General features: G+C 58.4%; 1 protein-coding gene across 3 annotated transcripts in view; it reads right to left on the bottom strand.

Moving 5' to 3' along the window:
* FIBCD1 (fibrinogen C domain containing 1) overlaps positions 1-10,899 on the bottom strand; it is a 33,080-nt gene extending 22,181 nt beyond the window's left edge. Inside the window, exons 1-3 of one of the 3 annotated variants that reach the window (XM_074331188.2) lie at positions 10,200-10,899; positions 9,464-9,576; positions 715-1,194 (exon numbers count right to left, since the gene is read on the bottom strand). In XM_074331188.2, the coding sequence (XP_074187289.1) occupies positions 715-1,194; positions 9,464-9,535 (552 nt within the window). In that variant the 5' untranslated portion in view covers positions 9,536-9,576; positions 10,200-10,899. Of the gene's footprint in view, positions 1-714; positions 1,195-9,463; positions 9,847-9,999; positions 10,156-10,199 lie in introns of those variants that run through there. The other 2 variants (XM_074331189.2, XM_019728863.3) reach the window with 2 other exon arrangements.
* Positions 10,900-14,504: the final 3,605 nt, after the last annotated feature.

Below are 14,504 nucleotides of genomic sequence, written 5' to 3'. Positions count from 1 at the left end.
GACAGAGTATGGGGCTGGAGGCTGGACAGGACATCAGGAGGCCAGCTGCCAGGCCTGACCTGGCCACTATACCCATGGCCCCTTTCTGGGCCTTCGTTTTCTCTTCTGAAAAATGGTGTAAGGCTAATGAGATGCCCACCCCTGAAATACGTATCTATGAGGACTGTATTTCTTGCTGTGCTTCAGGCACAGTCAAGCCGGAAACTCTCCCCCCAGATCTACCCAGCACTTCCTAGGACCTGGCTGGCTTGGGGGGCGTGGGTGAGGCAGAGGTGGTGGGGACAGGCTGAGGGTCTGGTTTGGCTCCCTCAACTGGTCCGCCCTCCTTCCCTGGAAAGCTTCAGGCATCGAACGGCAGTAAATGGGGAGGGGGGGCCTGGCTCTCTCTGGCCAGGGGGCTTGCCACCGATTAACTGACCATATGACTTGAACCTCAGTTTGCTACTGATGAAGGCCGTGTCTGGCTTCACCAGGCCTGGGTCTGACCTGACTGTTGGATGCCACGCATGCCACACAAACAGCAGGGTTACCAGGGCAGCGTGCAGGAGACGGTCTGAATCCTGCCACCATTAGCCGTGTGGGTCACTGTAAGAATAGCTGGGCACTTGGGGATTCAGTGGTGCCGTGGACATCAAGTGTCCAGCACAGGTTGGCCTGTGGTGGCAGCAACCCCACCCTCTCGCCAAGGCCTCAAGCTCAGACCCTGCCCCTTACCTGGATGAGGCGGGCCTGCTCGCTCTGCAGGGCACTGAGCCCCTGGCCCAGCGTGCCGTGCTCCTTCCGCAGCCCTGTGCACTCTGCCTGCAGCTCGGAGGCCCGGGCCAGCAGCCGGGGCAGCTGGTCAGCCAGCGTGTCCAGCAGCTCCTGCTCCTGTTCGCCCACCAGCCGCGGCTCGGCCTGGTGCTCGGTCAGCGCCTGCAGCACGGAGGCCTGGACGCCCTCCAGGCGGGCGAAGCCATCGGCCAGGTCAGGGCAGCGCGGGTCAATGACGATGCTGAGGTGCGAGCTGTCGGCCCTCTCCACCGTGACCAGGGCGCTGTTGGCACCGGCTGGCCCAGTGCTGACGACGGGTGGGGGGGCCGTGCCCGGCGCGTGGGCGTGGTTCAGGAAGAGCACGGCACCGGTGACCGTCACAGCCAGCAGCACAGCCAGGGAGAGCAGCACTGTGCACAGCACGTAGCCACAGCCCGGACGCTGCAGGCCACCAGGGCACGTGGACAAAGACGGACAGACGGGCAGACAGGAAAGAGAAGGAAGGGGTAGCATCAGGGGCGGACCTGGGCCTCCAACTCTGCCCAGTGAGGGCCCAGGCAGCCGCAGGACGGGGCCTCGTGCCTTGTGAGACCTGGGCCGGGCTCCGAGTTTGCCCTTCTTGGGGTCAGTGGGGGAGTTGTACAGTGACAGAGGTGAGAGACAGAGAGACAGGGACACACCAAAGAGAGAGCAAGAGCGAGAGATGCCCAGAGGCAGAGAATGAAAAGAGAAACAGAGGCAGAGAGATGGGGAGACGGAGGGAGAGGGTGACCCTGTCCTCTCGCCTGCCCTGCCCGAGGCGGCCAGCTCGGGGGCAGAGATGTCTTCCCCCACCGAACCCTCTGGGTCTGGTGAGCACTCCAGCTCTGCAGCCAGATGGGCTGGGCTCAGGTCCCCACACAGCCATTTCCCAAGGGTTGACTGTGGGTGAGGGACCTCATTTTGCGAGTCTCAATGTCCTCACCTGTAAAATGGGGCAATGATGACATGCCCCACTGCACACATGGGTGCTTGGTGACTCAGGGTGACAGCACTGATGCTACAAATCGACGTGCTGTCACAGAGCAACAAGTGCCTTGGGATGGTGGGAGCCTGTCACTGAAGGTCCCTTTCAACCTGGAGCACCCACACCCCAAGTCCCAAAGCCTGTGCAGGCTCATGAGGCTGCCATGGGTCCGCAGGCACAGGGTGGCCCCCAAGCACCTCCTCTCCCACCCCCCTCCCCGTCCTCCTCTCTCCTTCCTCCCCCTCCTCTCACTCTCCATGGAACAGGTAGAATAAATACTATAAACACCGAAGTGGCTGTGAACCACTAAGGAGGAAAGGGGCCACCCTCCCTCTAAGGAGGTGAGGGCTGGGGCCACAGGGCAGCCGTGCCTCCCAGAACAGGCAAAGAGGCAATGCAAACAAAGAATGGAGGCAACAAGCGAGGTAAAAACTGGGTTTGGGGTGCAGTGGGGACTAGGGAAGCTGGAACTTAAGTGCAGCTCGGAATTAAAGGAGGCACCGTGACATAGTGGCAAATCCAGACCCACTGGACCAAATCACTCACGGCCCAAGGGGAGCTTGGAGAACGCCACTGAGCATCTGACACATGGGGAAACTGAGGCCCAGAGAGGGTGAGGGGCTTGCCCTGAGTCACACAGCAAATCAGAAGCAGAGCTCAGGCTAGATCCCCAGCCTTCTGCCTCCTCGCAGGGCCAGCCACCTTGTACGGTTGAATTTCCCCCACATGTTCAACTTTCTGATGGGAGATGCGTCTTTAAATGAGTTAGTATACTGAAGCACTTAGCACCACTTCTGGCACGTTGTTCTCATGCAGTAAATATTAGCGACTGTATTAGCTCATGATCTGTGTACACAGAGCATCTAGAGGTGTTTGTTTTTTTATTTTCCACCCAAAGTGTTATTTTTGTGTGTTATTGATGCTAGGATGCACCTTCTGTTTTATTCACATTCTAACATCTCCGACATTGGGGGCCATTTTACTGTAATCCACAGATTCCCTCCCTTCCTCCCTCCCTTCCTCTGAGATACATAAAATAGTATCTCATGTATCCTATTATACATCATGTAAGAGGTCTTACTACGAGAAAATATGGTAGAGCAAACAGCTTCTTTTTCATAAATTCAAATTCTACAAGTAACTCCTGAATTTCCTACTTGGTACCAGAGGAGGAGGGGGGCAGGTGGACTAGCAGACCCCCAAGGAAGGGGTCTATTATTGGTGAGATGAGGGAAAGAATCCTTAGCCTGTTCCTGCAGTGATGGGGCCTCATTGCCCCCAGGACTCGCTCCATCCTTCTCTTTCCACACCCGCACAGGCCCCAGGGGGGCACACCCATTGGGGCTCCTCGTCAATAGACGATTTCTACAGCCAGACCTGCACATGGTCAGCTCTGCACAGGCGGCTCCCTTGGCCCGAGGCATCCACTTCCCTGCTTCTCTTACACCAGCCTAACTCGCTTTCACCCTTCAGGGCTCAGCTAAATGCCACCTCTTCCAGGAAGCCTCCCTTGACTGTTTCCTCAGTCCTCCTCCCAGTTTGGAAGAGGGGCCCCCTCCGTGCTCCAACAGCCCTTGCTCTCCCCATGGTGGCATTTATCAAGATAGTCATTGCCTGTGATTTCATCCCACTCATTCAAACATCCATCAACATTCGCTGGTGACCTCATGAGCCAGGCTCCGGGCCAGTCCCTGAGGAGGTAGGGGCAGACAGCGTTCCAGCCCTGCCCCGAGGAAGTTCATGTCCCATGGGCTGTGATTCTTACCCTCTTTGGGGGCCATGGAATCTGATGTGTACACAGGGAAAACTGGTATTCAGAAGCTGACAATCCCTGGCCCAGGAAACTTGCCCTGGACCATGAGCTCCCCCAGGGGCAGGGACCTGCTCACCGCCTGGCATAGGGCAGCTGCTTGTTGGATGGCGAGAAGAGCAGATGGATAGCTCATTATTCCGTGGCCATGCTGGTGTGGGGAGGAGGGGGAGGCCCTGGGACCTACAGGGCTTGGCAAAGCGAGGCCCGTGACCTCCATGCTGAGGCCTGGACCCTGAGGCAGGGCCGCCTCTGACCCTCTGATGGCCTGACACGGAATAAAGGCAACCTGCAGGATTCCCCAGTCACTGCAATCAGCAGCTTCTGCCAACACTGCCATTGCTTGACTATGCAGTGTTCCCTCCCTAACACTTCCTGCTACAGGTGGGTTCATTTTGCAGATGGGAAAACTGAGGCTCAGAGAGCGGAAGACCTCGCCCATGGTCAGACGGGAGGCAAATGGGAGAGCCAGCATTGAACCCAGGGCCGGTGACTCCAGAATCGCGCCATCTGTGCCCAGGCTGCCTGCTGAGCGACCCCACAACGCCCTTTCCTCCACCTGGAATGTGACTGGGGTTTGAGAGACAAAGCTCTGTGTCAGCAAGTAAGTGTCTGTCAGGCCCGAGTCCATCGGGAGACACCTCGTCCTGAGCAGTTCAGAGTGATGTCCTCCAACTGAGGAGCAGTAAGGTCCCCAGCTGGCGAGGCAGGGTGGCCAGGCATGTCCCCTTTGTGTCCTCAGGGCCCCGGCCCTCACAGGCACCCACTTCCACCCAAGCCCCTGGTCCCTGGTGGGAAGGCAGAGGGCACAGAGAAGGGGAGGGGCTCGAGAAAGCTGCAGGTGGTCCCTGCGGGGCAGGGGCTTGGAGATGAAACAGGCCACTCAGCAGAGGACAATTAGTCTTCAGAGATCACCTTAAACATGGAGTACTGCTTGCTTTTATAGGCTGCCGTTGACGTGCCTCGCAAAGAAATCTGCCGGAGATAATAAGGGGGGCTTTGGGCAGCGAGCAGCCCGGCCGCGCATGCCATGTGCTGGAGCTTATGAATCAGCCTGTGGCCGTGGCAGGGGCACACACTCTGGGGTCTGCCAGAGGTGGGTGGGTGCAAACAGACCCCACTTCCAGGGCTGAGGAGTGGAGACGGGAAGGTACCCTGGGCAGAGGGCACGAGAGGCACAGGAGCCTGAGGCTCGAGTCCCCCTGCTACCCCAGCCACCTGTGTGAGTGCCCAGCTGGAGGGACGTGACTTCGTCCCCCGTGTGACCCCCAGTGCCAATCCATGGTCAGGGGCTGCCCAGGAAGTCCTGGCCATGGGGGGGGGACAAGATGGGCTGGTACCCGGGAGGCAGGAGGTGGGAAGTCCCAGAGGGGCTTCAGTTGAGAGGTGGCATCTGTCCCGGCTGCCTCCCGAGTCCCCAGCCTCCAGAGACGGCTGTGGGGTTTGGCAGAGGAAACAGGGCTCAGGAGGAAGGGCTTCACGGCCTCGGTGGGTGCTCGGCTGGCCACTCCTGCCCCAGCTGGCACCCTGCCTTTTCCCTCATTATCTAAGGGAGCTGGGTGGCGGTGGTCCCCTGGCTGGACCGAGATTATACTCCTTGTGCCAAAGTAGGAAGAAGAGCACCCCTCCAGGGGGAGGCCAGGCAAGGTGGGATCCAGCTTCAGGCTGCTCCCAGCGCCCATCTCCTAGGAGCACCCCAGCCAAAGGCAGGATGGCTGTTCATGACGGAAACACTGTGAGGCTTCAGATTGGGGCTTATGGGGTCAGTGGGAGGGCGGAGGCCCAGACCCTCGGGGAGTCCTCCTCACCTCTCCACAGGAGCCCACATCTGCTCCCACCCTGGCAAATGCCTCCTGAGCTGGGCTGAACTCTGAGCCCCTGGCCCTGGTGGGGGGTGGGGGCCCTGGACACCCCCTAGGGTAAGGGGTTGGTTGTTCTACTTCTGGGGTCCCAAAGACTTGGGAAGAGGGCCTGTGGGCCTGTTTTCTGAGCTCTTGTCCCAGGACACCTGCAGGCTTCACCCCCAGCCCTCAGCCCCATCTTGTCACCCCCGACCTGTTCTCTCTACCTGCCTGGCTCCATTCATTTCCCCACACACACCTTGCTCTCCCTCGAGGACAGATCTGGTAAATGCTGTTCTGCTTAAACGTCACCTCCTCCGGGAAGCGCTCTGCCTTCTCCTGTCCCCTTTCTCCATCACAGCCACACCACCGGGCTAGGTGGTGAGCTCTGTGGGCAGAGCCAGGGCCCAGAGGAGGGCTCCGGAAAGACAGGAGGGGGGAGGAACCCTTGACTCAGCCCCTGTGGGCTCTTCCCTTACGCCACCCTTCTCCTCTCCCAACCATGGCTAACAGTGACCGCAACCCACACCCCTGGGACCAAGACGAAAGAGGTGTCTTTTTCGTTATCGCACCCATCATGTTTTGTGATGACACCTGACTCCTGAGTTTGTTACCCCGTGAGACTCTAAGTTCCCCGAGGCACCGGTTCATGGCTGGCTGTATCTCCCAGCTAAGGCAGGATTCTGTAAGTGTCACTGAGTGAATTAAATGCAGCAGGGTTTAGGTTAGACATCAGGAAGAACTTCTCAGTGAGAATTCCTTTTTTTTCTGGAATGTTTTTGGGAAGTTTGGAAAGTACGAAGAGGCATTGCCTCTAGAGGTCAGATATGGACCCCCCTGCGGGGTGGGTGGCTTGGCTTGGGGACTGCTCAGAAACAAGGTGCCCCCGGAGGAGGTAGTTACAGTGACTTCCTGATCCACACTCCAGAACTAGAAGAACCATGTCTATTTCCAGATCCTTTCATCTGAGCATCTCCAAACTCCTGGCAAATATCCCACCATCCTCTTCTGCCCAAGGGTGTGCGAGCCCCTCCGTTCTGCACGGGGAGAAAGCATGCGCTAACGAAGTCGGCGTCTTGTCCAAGGTCATCCAGCAAATGAGCTGAGGCCAGAAGGGCCTGGGAGAGACTAGCCTGAGGCGGTCCCTGGAAAAGGTGACGCTTGGACACAGCTCCGTCGTTGGCAGTGAGTGCTGTGACTATCCGGGCACCACACAGCCTGGACACTGGAGCCCGCTCCCGGGAATTACACGAGCGGGCTGAACAAGACAAGGACAGGCAGCTTCTCTTCCCTTCGTCTTCCCACCTGGGAGGACCCCGCTTTGGTTCACAGCTCCAGCTCTCTAAGCCTCAGTTTCCTCATTTGTCAATCATCCCTGCTGCCAACCTCCCAGGGTGGCTGTGACTAAGAAACAAGCGCGGTGGAGATGGGGCTGGCTGGTCCTTGGACTGTGGTATTGGCACCTGTTCTCCTGGAGGAAGGGCCCAGTTCAGGACCTCAGCCAGGCCCTTCTGGTGGGAGCTGGGTGGTCAGACTACTTTCCCTGGTGGGCAGAGGGACAATCAGGACACTGACAACCTGTGAAAGGGGACAGGCTGCTTTGACAACCACCCTCTTGGAGGGTGCACGTGCACAGTGCTTTACAGTTTGCAAAACAAACCAGTATTTCACTTGACCCTCCTAACAGTGTTTGTGAAGTGAGGAGAAAGCAGGGATTGTGGTTCCATTTTATAGATGGTAAAGCCCAGACCCAGAGAGGGGGAGTAACTTACCCAGAGTCACACAGCATGAGATGAAACTAGAAGCAAGGCAGGAGGGAAGCAGGGCAGTCAAGGCTCTCTCTTTCTACAATGGCACAGGAAAGGCCTTGCCTCTTATTTAAAGCTTCAGACAAGCCTGGAGCTGGCCCAGGGGACAGTCTGTCTACATGCTGGGTCACCAAAGGAGTAGGGAGGTAAGGTAGCATTTGGTATTGGCCCAGGCCCCCGAGGCCACAAGCCCTCAGGGGCTTCTGATGCCAAGGGGCAGACAGCTGGACCTGGCCTGCTGGCAGCTGGAATATGTGTCACCAGGGAGCAGCATACTGGGCTGGCCCAGGAGTCCCTGAAGCCACATTTCAAACAGATCCCACAAAAGCAACCTCCCCTTGAGACACAGGAACCCTTGCTGGCTCCTCTCCCACAGCTCCTCCTGGCCAGACTTCATGTAGTTCAATTCAGCAAATATCCCTCAGCTCCCAACCTGAGCTGCATGGAAGGACAGGAGCCTGGGCCCAGGGGGAGACCCCGGATGGGGTCCCGAAGGAGCATGTGTCCAAAGGGAGCTCCTGATAGAGGAGAGACTCAGGGCTAGGGCACAGGGCAGTGAGATAAAGGCAGCTAAACAGCATAGATTAAATGCTGCTGGGACTTCAAGACACAGCCAGTGGGCATCAGGGAAGGCTTCCTGGAGGAGGTGGCATTTAGTAGGTTTTCCCTGAATGAAGGCGTGTGTGTGTGTGTGTGTGTGTGTGTGTGTGTGTTGGGGAGCCTAGTGCAGCCAACAAGATGAGACAGCAAATGTTTGGAAATGGGCAGTGTGGTGTAGGACCAGGGGTTGGCAAATGACAAGCAGTCAGTACCTATTTGGGGACTAATAGGAAGGGAGAATGAGCCAATCTGGGGATGACCTTGAACAAGAAGTCTAGGAGGTAAGACTGCTCTTGCTAAGAGGGGAGAAAGTCAGAGCTCAGGAAGAGAAGACATTATCTGGGGTTAGCTTGGGTGTAGATCTGACCTAACAAGGAATAGACCACTCCAGGAGACACTGGGAAGGGTTCTGGGTCAGACCTGGCTTTAAATCCTTGCTCTCCCGCTAACATGCTGTGTGACTTGGACATACACCTCCACCTCTCTGAGCCACCAACCCCATGACTTGGGCATGTGCATCCCTGCCTCGCCCCCAGGCTGCTGCAAGAAGTGAGGTTGTGCAAGTGTTTGGAAAGAGCTTTGCAAACTGTAGAGGGCTAGGCCCCCACACCGTAGCAGTGTCACTCCAGGCAGAACGAGCAGGCTGCAGCTTCTGAGAGTGAGGGGCCGCCAAGGCCCGCCCCTGCCGCCCCCCTCCTGCCACTGCAAACACGAACTGTTCCTTTCCCAATGGCATCTGTCTGGGAGAAATTTGAAATTTAAAACGGGCAGCCCCATTAATTCCTCTCCTCAGCGTCTCAACAAGCGGGCCTCCTCTTCTCGCCTGCCTGCCCGTCCCTTGGCAGCCTGGCCTGGGGCAGCCCCAGGGCTGCACCCCTGCTCAGCCTCCCCTCTCTGGTCCCCTCTCTGGCCAGCCCTTGGGGCTCTGCCCTCACTCCCTTCCGGTGCTCAGCCCTGGGCACCCTCCAAGCTTGCCCACCTCCCCTGCCCCTGAAGAGGCAGCAGGACAGACCTGGCGCCCGCAGACCCAGGTTCGAATCCCAGCAGAGTGGTGTCGCCTCCAGCAGGCGCAATCCTCCCTGAACCTGTTCTCCTGTCTCAAAGCCAGAGACTCACCATACCCAGCCTTCTCACAGGAGGCAAATATTTATTGATCCTCTACTGTCTTCAGCGCTCTGGCTAACGTGGGAGAATTCTGAAGAGATGAGAAGGGGAATCGAGTCTTGATACCGAAGCTCAGATTACCATGCCAGGCTCTTGGCACAGGGTGGCACACAGGGTAGAGACTTGGTAAGTGGGTAAGATTCCCATTGTAGAGGCAAGGAAACAGAGACCCAGTGAGAGGGCACTCAGAGAACTAAAGAGCTGGTCCCACTGTGAACTAAAGGTCCCCGACTCCCTTGCACACAGGTAAACCGGGAGTCTGGTGGAGGCGCAAGGGGGCCCTCCCGCCTGCAGGGGTGCCGCCCCACCCGAAACGCAAGTTCAAGCCTTCTCTGGAGGAGGAGAGGAAGGCGCCCGCCCTGCTCTCGGCCTTCCGAGCCTCGTGGGGGTGCTCCCCAAACTCTAGCCCCAAGACGGGTGCCCAACCCGCCAGCTAGAGCCCCGAGTCCAGAGTGTCCCCACAGCCCTGGCCCGCGCGTACCTGCGGCTTGTCGCGCGGCCGGTCCTCAAGTTGGGAAGCGCCGCCCATAGTCTTCCACCGGTCGTTGACCATCTTCCGGCAGGACTGGCGGAGGCGCCACGCGAGGCGCGCCGCTGCGGAGCGCAAAGGCGCCGGGGTGAGCGAGGGATCGGGCGCTGGGCGCCTTCTGCTCGCGGATCCCCGCCTCGGTGCCCCGCGCCGGGGCGGCCCGGGCCAGTAGGCGTGCGTGTGCGGGTGTGTGTGCGCGCGTGTGTATGTGCGGGTGAGAGCCGGAGCGGGAGCGGGAGCGCGAGAGCCGATCGCCTGCCAGCCGCTCGCGCTGCGCGCGGTCCCCCTCCCGGCTCCCTCGCCTCCCCCTGCGCGCTCCTCTGCCTCCGCCCTCCTCAATCTCCGCGTTTCGTGTGTGTGTGTGTGTGTGTGTGTGTGTGTGTGTGTGTGTGTGTTGTCTCGGACTCTCTTTGCCTTTTATTGCTCCCCCGGTCTCTCACACACACACACACACACACACACACACACACACACACACAGAGACACACCCCGCGGGCAGCGATGGTTACATTCCACCTCCGAAAGGCCCAGATGAAGGAGGCAGGACGGGCCTCAGAGCCCCGGGGCCAGCGGGAAGGCAGCAAACGCCGTGGGCAGGCCGGCCCTCACCCACTCTCGGAGGGACCTAAGAACCCCCGCCAGCGCCTCCTCACAAACTTCCTCCCCGGCCGGACTCAAGCCAACTCACCGTGCGCGGGGGCGCGGAGCTGGGCGGGCCTCGTGGGCGCCCCCGCCGGGCCGTCGGGCGTCTCCCGGGAGAGGAGCCGCTCTCCTCCCGGCTGCCAAAGGGCGCAGGGCTCCCCGCAAGCCTCCCGCTGGGCAGGCGGGGGTGGGGTGTTGGCCCGCCGGAGTGCGCCCCCTGCGGGTCTCCGAGGTCCGGGCCCTGGGGCACGTGCGCCGGGTCTGGAGTCTTCTGCCACTGGGGACCTCCCCCTCCGGTCCCCTCCCCGCGAGGTCGTCCCTGTGGGCGCCTCGGCCAGAGTCCGCAGACCTTCGCCCTGGCGCTCGCGGGCGGAAAGCCTGTCCGACGCCTCCCTTACCCAGGCGGCCCGCGGACTGAATGGAGGTCCCTGTCGCCGCGACAGCCGCCCGCGCAGCGGTCGCGAGTACGAGCCGCTCAGCGCTCTGCCCGCGCTCCCGGCCGATCGCCCGCGTTCCCCAGGCGCGCCCCGCGCCGTCTCAGCCCCCGCCTCCTCCTCTGCCCCGCAGAGAAAGGATTTGTGCCAGGAGGGGGCTTCTTAGTCGACCCCTCCCACCAGTAGTACTTTAAAAAACATTGGATGCTCCTGGAGCAGCCTTCGGAGGTAATTGACAAAGTCCTTAATTTGCCTCGTTAACGAGCTGCTATTGTGGCTTCTGACCGGGAGGCGCCCACACGGCCCGACGCCGCGTTCCTGGCCGTCGCCCCCTCCCCAGCCGCCGCAGGAGCCAGGCTGACTGCCCCCACCCTGCCCCTTTCTGCGTCCCCTTATCTTCTGCTTCCCCAGCTGCAGAATAGACACCCCCGTTCCTCACCCCGCACGCCCCCCCCCACTCCCCAAAGCTGTTTTCCGGCTCCCGGGGCGCCTTGGCCCGCCACGCTGTTCCCTGGCACTGTCTTCGTCTCTCCCCCACTGGCTGCCAGTCTGTCGGCCCATCTTCGTCCCTCTGCCCGCCCCTCTCCGCGCCCTGCACTAGCGGAGCAAGCTGCCAGGGGGTGGGAGCTGCGCCCTGGACCCAGAAAGCTGGGGCCCGGGGACTCTGTGCCCCAAGTCATCTGAGTAGACTGTCACTCACCAGCTAGACGCTGGGTTCACAATCCGCCAGCGGTTTGTCCGCAGCCTCCTCTTCCTTCCAAGGCCGCTATGCTGCCTCACCTGCAGCCCCACTGCACCACACACAAGGAGGCAGCCCAGGGACCGGAGAGGATCCCAGAGCACTGGCTGGGAGTCAGGGGACCCTTCTGGAGCCCTGGCCTGGTGGCACCCTCCCTCTGGGTCCCTTTCCTGTGCATTAAAGGGATTGGCATGTGACCTGGAGGGCCATCAGGCTTGATCAGAGAAGTGTGGTGAAAACATAGGGCCCGGGCTGTGTGGCCTGGGGCAAGCTACTGTGCCTCTCTGAGGCTGTTTCCCCATGTGTACCAAAGGGTTAACACACCCTCTTCAGAAGGGCTCTTGTGAATTTCTGAGTGACAGTGTTTTGGAGCACCTGAGCAGGTTTCAAACTTTCCTGCTATGACCTTGGGCAGATTTCCTGTCTTTTCCAGCCCTAGTTTCCTCGTTGAACAGAAAATCGCACCCTCCCCTTTCTTAATGGGGAATTGTGAGGTTTGCAGGCATGTGGCTGGGACTTCAAGTCTGTGATTCCAATTTGAGGAGAGGAAGTAAACTCCAGTCATGTCTATGCATAGACAAAAGACCACCCTGGGGGGGACCCTGAACTGAGATTCTGAGTGCAGGGAGGGGGGTTGCTAAGCACCAGTGGAGGTTCTGGGTACGTGCTCTGGATGGTCATGGAAGGCATCCTGGAGAAGGAGGGACATGAGCCAGGCCACAAAGGCGGGGGCATCTGGATACTAGGGAAGAAGGCATTGCAGCCACAAAGCAAAGGTGGAGAATGGAGTGTGACAATAGCCCGCATGGGCAAGTGCCAACAGGAGGATCTGCTCCCAGGCCTGCAGAAGGACGGATGGACAGGTAAGCGGGGGCCACCTAGTGGCTCCTCCTGGCATTGTTTGCTGTCAGGTTGTCTGACCTGTTCAGCCTTGGGGTTCTCCTTTCCTGCCTTGGGGGTGTGGTGAGCACACGTGTTGGAGTGCAGTCTTCATCCATCACCCCCCTGCTCAGTACCCCAGAAGAAGAGTCAGCCTTGGTGAAGCTCTGGAATGAGCGCACAGGCGTTTGGTGCCTGACACACTTGGGTCATTGTCTGGGGAAAGGAGAGGGCCACCCTCTGTTCATTGGCCCTGAGTTCTATGTGAGAAAAGCTCAGCTGACTCCACAGAGGAGAGTGTCCCACCCTCTGATTTCCTTTTGACAAAGCTGCTGTCTCAGTGTACTCAGCTGGCTGGGCAGAATCAGGGCTTTCCAGCCAGCCCAAGACATGGCATTCAGGGACCAGCCAGGACCTCAGGGGAGCTGGAACCCAGGACCCCCAGGCTGCATGGCATTAAACCTGGCATGCCTCCCCACTCCCTGCACGTCCTCTCATGCTCTTTCCTCCAGCTCACCGACTGCATGTTCCTACGTGGCCTGCCTATGGCCACCTAGATGTGATGCCCCACCAACATTTTTAGTTTAAATCCCAGAGAGAAGGGCGGTGACCCATCCTGCTGATCTTTTGGAGCCAGGACATGTCAGTCATAGGTCATCAGCTGCCCTTGGACAGGTGCCCATCATAGTCCGATGGGGGGCATGGTTGTGGGGGTCCTAATGCAGGCACCTCCCTTAGCTGAGCGTGGGTACAGGGCAGGCAGCGAGGCCTGCCAGCACTAGAGTGACGACGAGGAAGAGAGCCAATGAAGGAGATGAGAAAGAGTGGCCAGGGATGTTGGATGACAACAGTCAAGGTGCCTGCCCCTTGGCTGTGAGCTGTGGCATCACCCCTACCTTCGCTCTGTGCTGGGCTCTCTGCATCTTCCCAACCACCCTAGTAAGCGGGAGTGATGGTTCCCCCCATTTTATGGATGAGAAACTGACTCAGAAAGGTAAGTTATGTAACTTGGGTAATAGCGCTATTAGTAAAATGATATAATTAATAGCTACTATTCTGTAAGCATTTTCCATGTGCTGGGTACCATTCATTAACAATATATATATTTCATGTAATCCTCGCCAAAAACCTAGGAGTGTTATTAATATTCTCATTTTATAGATGAGCTCAGAGAAGTTAAGTCATTTGGTCAAGGTCACACAGCAACTGATGGGGTCAGATTAAACCCAGTTCTCCACATGGCTGAAGCCCATTTGTTTTGCTCACTTGCCTCTGTCCTCATGGTTGGCTAGAGCCAGGCCTGAGACATCCAGTGAGCGCTGCGGAGCTGGCGTGCAGCGGGGGATCCGTGAACGTGGGCCGAATGTCGAATGCACTTGTCTCATGGGGCCTGCAGCACTGGGTGGCCAGGAGGTCAGGACCTCTGGCCCTTGTCCATTCACCCTCTGCTCTGCACAGCTGAGGGCACTCGGCTCTCTCTGTAAAGCTGTTTCAACTTAACTCTGACAGTCACATTTATCATTAAAAATAAATTTGTCTTGGCTTTCCATGGCATGGAAAGCTACTGTGCAGTGATTCAATGGGCTTGTCACCCCTCACTGTTAGGCATGGGGAGCTGAACAACTGGATGGTCTCCAACGCCAGCTCCTCATTTTCTGCGGCTGGAACCAGAAATGTACAGTGGGCTGACATTTAATTTAGAATCCAACATACCTTGACATAAACCCATAATACAAAGGCGGGGCGGGGGGGGGGGCTGCCAAGCCCAGCAAGAGGTGGGGGGAATCCAAATGACAGGGTGTATTTCTTTCTTTCTTTTTATTTTTTATTTTGCTTTGTCAACACTGAGTGGGGCTGACAGACGAGAGGCTGCGCTCAAATGTGAGAATTAGCGTGGAGTGAGTGTGTGTGTGTGTGCTTTTTGTGTTGACACGCTGTGCGTGGGTGGTGGGTCTGCGCCCCAAGTCCACTGAGGTGCTGTGTGTGGCATCTTGCAGCATGTCAGTTAGATGCAACCAGAGAAACACGTGCCACGGCTAATACTGGAATCCAGGAGCAGGATAACTCAGTCACAGTGGGCAAGCCGGCACCTGCTGGTTGGTCTTTGTGTCCGCAGCCTCCCCACAGGTCCTCTGACACATAGTCAGTGCTTAGTAAATATAGAACGGGAAAGGAACAACGTTATTTTAAAAGCTAGAAGCAGAGTTCTGGCTTTTAATTCAGCAGAACACCCTGATGGACTAGTTTGGTGTGAAAAGCTGAGGCTCGGAGGCTGGCCAGGGAGGGGGCCAGGACCCAG

The sequence above is a fragment of the Rhinolophus sinicus genome, chromosome 16, assembly GCF_057876585.1.
Source record: "Rhinolophus sinicus isolate RSI-liver-muscle chromosome 16, RSI-T2T, whole genome shotgun sequence".
In the NCBI taxonomy this organism is placed as follows: domain Eukaryota; kingdom Metazoa; phylum Chordata; class Mammalia; order Chiroptera; family Rhinolophidae; genus Rhinolophus; species Rhinolophus sinicus.
The sequence above is the reverse complement of the archived record's forward strand: the minus strand, read 5'-3'. Positions and strand labels throughout refer to the sequence as shown.